This window comes from Hydra viridissima, unplaced genomic scaffold (genome assembly GCF_058129835.1).
Source record: "Hydra viridissima isolate aposymbiotic clone 2 unplaced genomic scaffold, HvirCarnegie_v1 scaffold_17, whole genome shotgun sequence".
NCBI lineage: Eukaryota > Metazoa > Cnidaria > Hydrozoa > Anthoathecata > Hydridae > Hydra > Hydra viridissima.
Genome location: NW_028324316.1, coordinates 3,268,117 through 3,279,004, shown reverse-complemented (window position 1 = coordinate 3,279,004; position 10,888 = coordinate 3,268,117). Strand labels below are relative to the sequence as shown.

Here is a 10,888-nt window from a genome sequence, read left to right as displayed (position 1 = left end):
GAAAGCTTCTTTTTTTAAATTTGAAAGCTTAATAATAAATTTAATAATAAAACTGGTAACTTCCGTGTACTTAAAATTTTAGTTGTTTTCCTTTTATAACTTACCAAAGATCCAGCATCTTTTAAGTAATATAAAGTAATAGCTACTTTTTTATCTGCTGATAGAGCTCTAGAGTTAGGCGAAAAAGGTTCAGGAGATAAATAAGGGTTTAACTCTGAAACCAAATTCATGAAAAGAAACCCTGAAAGCCTAAAATTTGTTTTCCATACATCAATGGGAGCTACACCAGTTATTATATTATGCCACCATAAATCAGTTCTGCCATTATTAAACCAGCAACTACGATTTTTTCTTTAAGGCGCCTCTCTCTTGCTTGTTTCATCTTTTGAAGTGATTATTATCGTTTTCGTAAAAGAATAATATTTAAAAAATTATCAAACTTAAACTTGTGAAGCTTATAAAACACAATTAGGCTTTTAAGAAGCATTATTTGTGTTATAGTACCAGTTAAAGATATTGTTAAAACGCAATGTGTTTTTTTGTCGCTAGCCGCCATCTTTAAAGTTATTATTTTACCGATAAAGAGGCCAAATCCTGCCAGAAAAAGCCAGGCTGACCTCGATATCTTTTTTTATTTTTTTTGGCAAAAAATTGATATAAACGCAATTTTAAAACTGGCTCGTTTTCCGGGCTAGCTCTGCAAACGGGCTAGCCCTTGTCCATATAAACAGGCCCTAAGGCATGGGAAAATTTTACCAAAGAAAAAAACGAAGAATCTGCCACATATAATATATGGAAAAAAACAATAATGTGTAAAGGACTTTCAACAAGTGGTTTTCTTCGTCATTTAAAAAATCTTCACAAGGAAGTTGAAATTGAAGTAAAGAAAAAAAAGGTAAAACGAAGAAACAAATTTTGAAGTTAGAAATGCTCCTAAAATTACATCATTTATGAAAAAGGAATCTATAGAAGAAGTTGTTTCAAAATTGGCGGCTGTAGATGGCTTTTCTATTAATGCTATTGCAAAATCTGAATTTATAAGAAAATCTTTATCTGATAAAGGAATGATATTGCCAAAAAACACTTCACATGTAATGAATTTGGTAAAAAGTCAATACCATCTAGCAAAATAAGGAGCGCTTAAGGAAATTACGATGCAAATTCAAGGTGGCTCAAGGTTCTCTATTTCGATGGACAAATATACATCTCTAAAAAATTGTCGCTATTTGAACTTAAATGTGCATTCATTAACTAGGGCATGATTCGAATAGTTGGGTCGCTTCCAGCTGAAAAAATTAGAAGCATATAATTTCTAGTGTAACTGAAGCTACATCAGCTATGAAAAATTATGGAAGATTAAGCGGGATCGAACATCAACTTTGTTATGCACATGGGCTACATTTAGCAGTTTGTGATGTTCTCTACAAAAAGTCAGTGATTTCAAATTCATCGGGCAGTAAGTGTAATGCATCAGACAGCCAGATTCTGATGAAAATAATAGTAAAGATTATGAGTCTGAAGAAATCGATTTTACAACTTCAAAGGATTTACATTCAAGCCAAAACAACGATTTATTAAATTTGCGAGACGTTGCGATCACTGACGAATTATTAGGCCACATAAGTATTGCACAAACAATTCAAAAGGTCCGAATGTTTGGTAAATCATCACTCAAAAAAGAAATTTTCCAAAAATACGTAAAAACTACATACAAAAAAGAACTCAAGTTAATACTGGATGTAAAGACAAGGTGGAATAGCCTTCATGCAATGTTGGAGCGATTTACTGCATTAAAAGCATGTATATTAAAAGCATTGGTAGATTTTAAACACAACAATATTAACAGTATTTCCGAAGATGAGTATTTAGTGGTGCAGACTGTAGTAACAGCGTTACAACCAATTAAATTGGGAATTGAAAGACTTGGCCGACGCAATACATCCCTACTTGAATTGGCCGACGCAATACATCTCTACTTGATGCAGAGGGTGTATTAGTGTTTATATTAGATGTTTTGCCCAAAAATAAAGATTGTTTGGCTAAAATGCTGCATTATGTGCAACAGAGAATTGTTGAAAAACGGAATAAAAATTTAGTTGGCTTGCTAAAATATTTAGATAATCCATCAAATTATAAACACGAATCGGACATAGATTCCGTATTACTATTGCCTTCCAAATCAGTCCTTCAAGCTACGGCTAAAAAATTATTTTCAAAGCTATTTATTGAGGATATTGATGATGGTGGAAATTCCGCGGAAATTAAGGAATTAGAATGCAGTAATGATAAGACTGAAATGTCGCTTATGGCCGAACCAAATTTGAAGTCAATATCTGAATTAACACTTCATCAAAAATTGGATGCTGCCATTACGAACGTTAGTCGAATTGAGAGTCCAGAAGATGTATTATATGACCTTAAAAAATATTACAAGAGAAATGGATATTTTGATGCAACGAAGAAGCGTACAAATAATTTTAAAAAATTATATAATACTCTACTAACTATCCCACCGACATCAATCGATTCAGAAAGAGCATTTTCGGCGGCAGGTCTTTTTGTTACGAAAATTCGATCATCGTTAAGTGATAGCGCTATTGACAATTTATGTTTTTTAAAAAATTATTTTAAAAATTAACCTATATAAAAAATGTTATTGAGGTTTATATTTGGTTTGTTTCAAGAGTCTTAGTTTCTAATAATTATTTTGTATTTATTTGAATTTACACATTTCCCCCACCTAATTGAATAAATTCTTGCTTGTTAACTAATCCCGGGAATTAGATTTTTACGGGAAATGAGAAGCCGTAGTAATGGCGTAGCCCAAACGAAAGCGAGCCGGTAATAAAAAAATATTCAAAATCTTTTCATTAATTTTTTTTTCCACTTCGAGCGCTTGATGGGAGACAAAAAACGCAAAACTAATAAAAAGTTTTATACTAAAGTACATATTTGTAATTGCCAGAGCTGTTTCGTTTATATATATATATATATATATATATATATATATATATATATATATATATATATATATATATATATATATATATATATATATATATATATATATATATATATATATATATACGCACAACGCTATAATAAATAAAGCTGAAGTTGAAAGAGAAGTCAATAAAAAACAGCGCAATGATTTACGTTAATAAATCATTTATGTAAAGAGAGTGACACAGTCACGGAAACTTTTACCGCCGTGATAATTAACAAATTCCGTTACCGCATCACTCTCTCTTTAGGACATCTTGGTTTGAAAAGTCTTGTTTCCAAACAAACTCTTCCATATACGCATCATTCGCACAATTTTTTTGACATGTGTAAACAATAAGAGTCCCCCAGTCAATACTCTCTTCAGTCGTTTCAACACCCAAATAGTTTAACATTTGCGGTAGAATCTAAAATTGAATGTCAAGACTAAGGAATATCAAACTGTTTAACTTTTAAAACAAATAATCAAACTAATAACAAACTTATAAATACAGGGTACGTGCGCTATTTAAAAATCAAATCATGGTTTTTAAAAAATACAATTCTCTCGGGAAACATTGATCGGATTTGAATAAAACTAACTGCATTTTAAAACTGGATTAATCTTCTTAACTTTTACTCAACGAATTCATCATGCATATCAACCATTTTTGCAATTTCCTTGATTTATGGCATGGTGCTGTGTCATGCTGCCACACATATGGCCATCCAGCAGCAATCTTTCGTATTTATGGTAATATATGTTCTTTTAGGATATTCAAATAATCTTCTGTATTCACCCTCAAGCCCTTGGGGAAGAAATAGGGTGGCATGACATTACCCTCTGAGATAACTCCAAAGACCAGGGCATTAGCTGGAAACTTTCTTTGGATGACATTAAGTGCATTCTTAAGGCACATAGCAATCCAATAGTTGTACTGGTTGTTATTTTTTTGGTACTGGCAGAAATTCTTTTGATTAGAAAAGAACCAGATCATGCCCAGTTTCAACTTAATGAGCAGTTTAAATGAATTCTAAAATCCTCTGCCACACAGGTTCTAAGTATTGACTCAGAGATTGCCAAGCCACAAGCAATTGACCTTATCTACTGACTAGGGTCATCGTTAATCACTTCTTGGACTTTTGCTACAAATTCAGGAGTTCTGACAAAATTAGACTGTTGCTTGTGAGATTATTTCTCAGCTATGGCATCATAGCCACCTTCAGACTTAAGCTCTTTTCTCACCCTCTGAATCCAACCTTTGTCCACTTTTTAGGAATTTGCAGTATTTTAATTGTTTGGCGTTAGTTGCAGCTAACACACTTTTTCTTTTACATGATTGTGGTATTGAAAACACATTTTTTTAAGCCATTTTAAAAAAATGATTTTGTAAACAAAATTTTAAAACTACTTCAAAAAAGAAAATTTTTTAAAATTTGTTATGCAGGCTGCAAGCAGCATGTTTGATTTTGTTAAATACTGTGCGCACCCTCTATATGTATATAAAGTATAAAAGATATATTATAAAAAATATTAGAGATCCCTGATTTAAAAGAAAATGAGTGAGCATATAGACAGAAAACAAGCACACTTGGAATTCAAAATGTCGTTTGCTTCCGCATTTGCACAACGGGATATCATTTTCAGTGGGAATATTTTCACTTGAGACCCATAATGGTTCACCATTTAAATCATACCTCACAATCTAAAAAACAAAACAAATTACTCTTTTAGATTAACATTCATACCAGGCTAAGCTATGAGAAATTAATGATGTGATAAGTTCAATTTTTAATGATACATTAGCTGTATTATAACCAATGAGTGCAATTGAATTGGGGGGGGGGGGGGGGTTAAGAATTAATATCTTTTTCTTTCTTTTTTTCAGATATCATTTTAAAGGTTTTACTCTTTTAAAAAGTTAAAAAGAAAATACATCTTAATGTAGGATCTTCTTACTTGTTCAGGTTCACACTCAATTCTCTCTTTAAAATTAAAAAACATTTTATCTCCTTTTGTTTGGCTCATCCTTTTCAAGTCATTTTCCAATTGACTATCCAAAGGTGTATCTTTATTTTCAGTCATATAGTTTTCATATTTCTTATACTTTTCTTGTATTATCTTTAATCTTTCTTCTTTGGAAGGTTCAGTCTCAATCACAATTTCATACTCATCAAACAGAAATGGATTTCTTTGTCTCTCTAATAAGATTAAGAGAGTCATTTAAAAGTGTGTGTGTATATATATATATATATATATATATATATATATATATATATATATATATATATATATATATATATATATATATATATATATATATATATATATATATATATATATATATATATATATATATAAATTTTTCAAAATGAAATGTAACAAATATAGTTTGATGATATTTTTAATTTAAAATATATGTATAACATTTTTATAACAAAAAAAAGCAGAACCCAATTGACACCATAGAACATTGACTATTTATTATAGCAGAAACTATATGATAAATTTTAAACGTGAAACAAATTTTGAAAAGATTATTACTTTATACTTAAAAATCACTTTAAACGTCTTGAAATAAAGTAAAAGCAATGTGAAAGAAAAATGCAATAAAACATTTTTTTAAATTACTTTGTTGTCATACATTAAACAACAAAACTTTAAAAAATAATTCAAGCCACATGGGGAAGAATAATAAAAATATGGAAACAAAAAATCTACAGGCTTTACAGATACAAAAAAAAGCAAATCTTTTAATTATGGCTACACATTTTCTTTGCATGATTCAAGGTAACTTGTAAAATGTAAAACAACAAAATGCAAAACACCAATCTAATTAAAGAAACTACACCAAAGTTATTAAGCCCAATTTATGCCATACTAGCATAGCACCAGCCCATTAAGCTTGTATGGTATGGTATCACTACTTGTTAAGTACGCCTTAAGTTAAATGATCTGCTTAAGCAAACAACTTCCTTTAAAACTTTATAACACATACTTTTATTGGTTTCAAAGTTTCAATTTATAAATTGACTTGCAAAATTTTTTAAAATTGTAACCCAAATTTAAATTAAAATGGTTTTTTTATTAAAATCATCCAAAGATTTGAGGCATCTTAAAATAATCAGATAATAAAAATACCACTTAAACTGTAAAAAAATAATAAAAAATTTTAGTGATGTTTTTCAATAATTTTCAATAAAAATGTGTTATTTTGGCATTATGTTTTTAATGCTCAATAAACAATTAAAAGAACTAAAAGTAAAGATTAATTGAATAAGAGCTATCTGCATGGCATGGTTAGTAAAAAAAAAAAAAGGAAGAATAATCAAACACATAAACCCATCAAATTCAGGTTTTTGGAAAGGATGAAAATGAAAGTATAATAAATATAACAAGTTCAAAAATCACTGCAAATAGTTAACGTTACATATAGCATATCAAATAGTTAACGTTACATATAGCATATCAAATAGTTAACGTTACATATAGCATATCAAATAGTTAACGTTACATATAGCATATCTAAATTTATATACCTGAGACCTTCTGGACTTTAGTTTGATAAGTTTGTTTATTTTGATTAAGATTCTGTTGACCACAATTTCTTTTGTGCAAAAACTTCCAATCAATAACTTGGTGCTCTTTGCAGCAGTAAGATACCTGGTTACAACTTGAACATTTCTTATCACCAAAACAACCACAAACATTACATAAACCTTTTGTGTCATTGAGATGGCTGATAACTGAGCTGCCATCATCCTTACATGGGAACCTTAAGGCTTTTACACAAAACTTACTAGAATAACATTTTCCATTATTGCAGCAAAACAGATAAAACATTTTATTGATTAACAGTTCTTCTTCATAAGTATTATTATCGATGTTAACCAATTCATTATCACCAGGAACATAAAGCTGACATAGAAACGTCATTTGTCTAAAGCAGTTACCACATTGTACATCCGTCCCTCTAGGAATTTTAGTTGTAGAAATCCAGAAGGGCTTTCCACCAAGTTTACTAACATATGAGCCCTTTTTTAAAAATTCTTCGTCCTCTGATTTTTCAGCAAATCCTAAATCAACGCTGGATTCAATGTCTAAATTACTCATTCTCTGGTCTTAGATGCCATCAAGAGTAAGACCAAACCACGTGTTTTAACACCCTCTTGAGAGGGAGCATTTTTAATGGAGTTTTTCCGCAGATTTATTCCGTTACCAATGGCAATTTTACCATGTGCCCACATTCATGAAGTTAAAAAACAGTAAAACAGAAAAACCAGGCTTTAACAGCAGGGGGTTAATGGACTTTTGGTAAATAATCTTTAACAACCACATAATGTTGTAAGTCACGGTACATAGAAACATGCTCTAAGACCATGCAACATATCCCCAGAATTTTTTTTTTTTTTGATAATCGTCAGAAAACATTTCCTCATTCAATAAAATGTGAACGACAACTTTTTTTAGTGGGGGCCTGGGGATAAATCATATATTTTAGGGGAGCGGCAAGGAATTTCGTTGTTCAAGATAGGTAACTAAGAGGCATGGGGTATACTCAAATTTCTAGTATGTTGATACTGGTGTCGAATGAGGATGACTTGCAAAAAAAGGGCAACTGGAGCTAAACCAACCCCGTCCCGACCCATAACTGCTCTCTTTCATAAAACTACGTCTCCTTTAATTATAAAATTTATTTTTTTGTTCTATCATAAACTAGATCAAAATTCATCGACAGATTTCAAGTTTCATCAAAAAATCTCTTTTCGTTTAAAATTTGTAACCATACAAAGCTTAAAATATAACTTTAAATGGTCTTAATTTTTGAAACGAAAAGTTTTTTTGATGTAGTTTGAAATCTGTCGATGAATTTTTATCTAGTTTAATATAAAACAAGCAAAAAATTGAAAAGGGTTTTCAGGAACCATACTCTAGGGGAGGGCTATTTGGGGTCGAGTAGGGTTTGCTACAATCACTTATTACATTAAAAAAAAAAAAAACTCTGATGTTTATGGTTCACATTTTTTGAATTAGCAAATGTTTTCTGATTTTCATCAAAAAAAAAAAATTCTGGGGATGTGTTGAAAGGTCTTAGAGCATGTTCCTATGCACCGTGAAGTAGTGATGACATTTTATCCTTTTAGCAATTCTCCAAAACTCCGTAAAGTAATACATATATTGATCATTCGACCAAAAAAGCAACTAACGTGGCACATTCAGCTCCATTTTCAAGCAGTTCTTGACCGAGAACTACACAGAACAATAATAATCCGCGAGCTTCTTCCTAATTTTGCGAGAAATTGTTGAACTTCCATAGTTTTGTTACTGATTTTATTTTGAAAATAAAACTTTTTTGTCTTTAGCTAAATTATAGCAGATTATGAAAATAGTAAAGGATTTAAGGGGGTGGCGATTAAGTTGATAGCTGTCCTCCGAAGGTTAATTAAAAAAAAAGAATGGAAAAAAATGAAAAAAAATAAATAAATAAATAAAAACCTTACAACAAAGCAACAATCTAAGTCATTAAAAATCAAGATAAATTATATTTTTCGGCTGAATTTATCAAACAACTTTTGAACTATTACAATTTATAGAAGAATATTAATTCTCGTGAGCTAGTTTCCTTTAAATCTCACATACATACATTATCCCACCCCCTTGTCCCCCCTAACCAACTTTATACATCCACTTATGCCGATAATTCCTCGACATGAATCAAACGACAACAAAAATGAAATCCGATTTTATAATTTGTGTTTTCGAAGAATTTTTAATTTTTGTTATTCTATATTTATTTCAATAAATAAATATGAATAAAACTGATTTCATCATTTTTGGAATCGTGCAACATATTTAAAGTATAATTTAAAATTACTATTGATATTATTATGCATAAAAAAAAATTACGTAATAGAATTTGTTTTCTATTCATTTTTGCCAATGTTCTACGATTTCTAGAATTGTTTGAACCGTCAGTTTGGGTATCCGTTTCGGCTTCAAACGAAGTTTATGGTAAGAGCCGAATTCGGCTTCAACAAAAACAGACCGTTAATTAAATACTAACTACTATAGAGTTTGGAATCTCTTTCTTCGACTGCCCGTGAATGCCGCTTGCCGTCATTATCATGGTTGCCTCGCCATCGGTGCAAAGCCAATTATATAAAAAAGCGAATATCATGAATATCTAGCAACTTCTTAGCAGCCTTAATAAAATTAAGACCTCTCCCATTATCTACCTCAATAATGTCGAGTAAAGAACCAACAATTGTGTATTGACTAGAGTTAACAAACTGCTACCAATATTAAAATAATAGTGCTCTTATCAGAGTTAATGTTAATTATTTAACTTTTTCACGTTAATACTATTTCAAGTTATTCAAGGTACTCCATGTTTTATAACCTAAGAAGCTTTACAACCCTTCAATGAGATTTTTATAGGATTTTGCTGAGAAAATCTGCGTGCAAGCTTCAGTCAATTTTTTATAAAGGATTATTATGTTTGTATTATGTTTGGCCATGAAAGCATACATTTTTTTGAGTTTTATGACTTTAAGTCATTTCGAGCTTCTATAAATGCACAATAAATCATCTTTATACAGAAAATTCCCTCAGTTTTTTGAATGATCTAAAACCATTTGGTATTTTCCCTCTTAGCAAAAATATCAATGGCACGCTTATTAAGCCGTACTTTACACAAGTATCAAAATGTCACATATAACATTACGTACGCATGTAATATTATAATGTTACATGCATACATAATATTACATGTCTGCATAATGTTACATGTCTGCATAATGTTTCTAAACAAGTCTGTTATGCTATTCACGAAAAAAAGTCATTTTTTTGCATTGATATACGTCACAAGCCTTTATCACGATTTTTTAGTTTTATTCGGGTGTTATAAACTGTTATGTGTTATTATGGTGCTAAATTTTTCTAAAATGTATACTTTTACTTATAAATTGTTAATGATGGTTTCACTTCATTAATGCATTTTATCTGGATATCTATGAGTATATATATTATTAAGAAAACTCATCTGTTTTGACATGGATTATAGGTGTCTGTAATTTAAAATTCATTTTATGAAGTTTGTATTGATTGTTTAGAAAATACCAATAAAATTTATTTAGGTGTCTCGATTTCCCCAATTTACCCAATATAAATAAATGTTGATAAATTTTATGTAACTATAGAGAAATAACTTTGCTTAAAAAAAAAAATTAAGCGGCCTCCTCAAGCCTTTCTCATGGGATTTTTTTCCTAATTTAGGGAAATTAAAAGGTGGAATTAAAAATACCGAAGCGGACGTCACAAAAACTATAGAAAGATAAACAAAATTGCATCAGGAATGATTGATAGATTGTGAAAGTTTAGATCATGTAGATTTAAAATCGAAAAGTTTGAAAACCATATTATGAAACAGAGAAAAATGTGTAAAACGTGCTTGATTTTAGAGAGCTCTATATTATGTCAAGATTGCGTGACATTTAAAGGAGAATTACATTAAAATTTTATAGTTGAGAAAACATTTCAATAAAGGAAGAACGAAATAATAAGAGACAACAGGTTAACCACTTACAACCTTTCACTCAACTTTCTATTACTTTCTATCGCTATAGCAATGTTTGAACTGCAAATATTGGTTACTCCCTAAATAGCATTTAATTGAAACCTAAATTTGCTTATGACGTATTGTTCTGTGTATTTAACAAACAAAACTTGTGTGCTATGAACAGGATAAGCAGCATACAAACATATCTTTTGCAACTTATATTATTTTCTGCACATATTAGTTTGATAAATGACGCAGCTACTTTGTTTTTATTAGTTTATTTCTTTAGTTTTTCTTTGTGAAGACATTACCTAAAACGTTAAACTTTGACGAATATTGCAAAAAAA

General features: G+C 30.1%; 1 protein-coding gene across 1 annotated transcript; it reads right to left on the bottom strand.

The window, feature by feature from the left end:
• Nucleotides 1-3,077: 3,077 nt before the first annotated feature.
• On the bottom strand, nucleotides 3,078-7,419 carry LOC149877110 (uS5 assembly chaperone PDCD2-like). The gene is made up of 4 exons (XM_090074845.1): nucleotides 6,523-7,419; nucleotides 4,943-5,184; nucleotides 4,575-4,688; nucleotides 3,078-3,410 (listed from the first exon to the last, which is right to left on the bottom strand). The coding sequence occupies exons 1-4, from the start codon at nucleotides 7,094-7,096 to the stop codon at nucleotides 3,240-3,242; spliced, it is 1,101 nt and encodes a 366-aa protein (XP_089930971.1). The 5' UTR covers nucleotides 7,097-7,419; the 3' UTR covers nucleotides 3,078-3,239.
• Between the last annotated feature and the right edge of the window lie 3,469 nt (nucleotides 7,420-10,888).

Coding starts and splice junctions, on each gene's coding strand:
- LOC149877110 (XM_090074845.1), bottom strand. CDS start 7,096: ATGAGTAATTTAGACATTGAATCCAGCGTTGATTTAGGATTTGCTGAA. Junction 5,185..6,522: donor TAAAGTCCAGAAGGTCTCAG/GTATATAAATTT, acceptor TAATCTTATTAG/AGAGACAAAGAAATCCATTT. Junction 4,689..4,942: donor TTGAGTGTGAACCTGAACAA/GTAAGAAGATCC, acceptor TTTGTTTTTTAG/ATTGTGAGGTATGATTTAAA.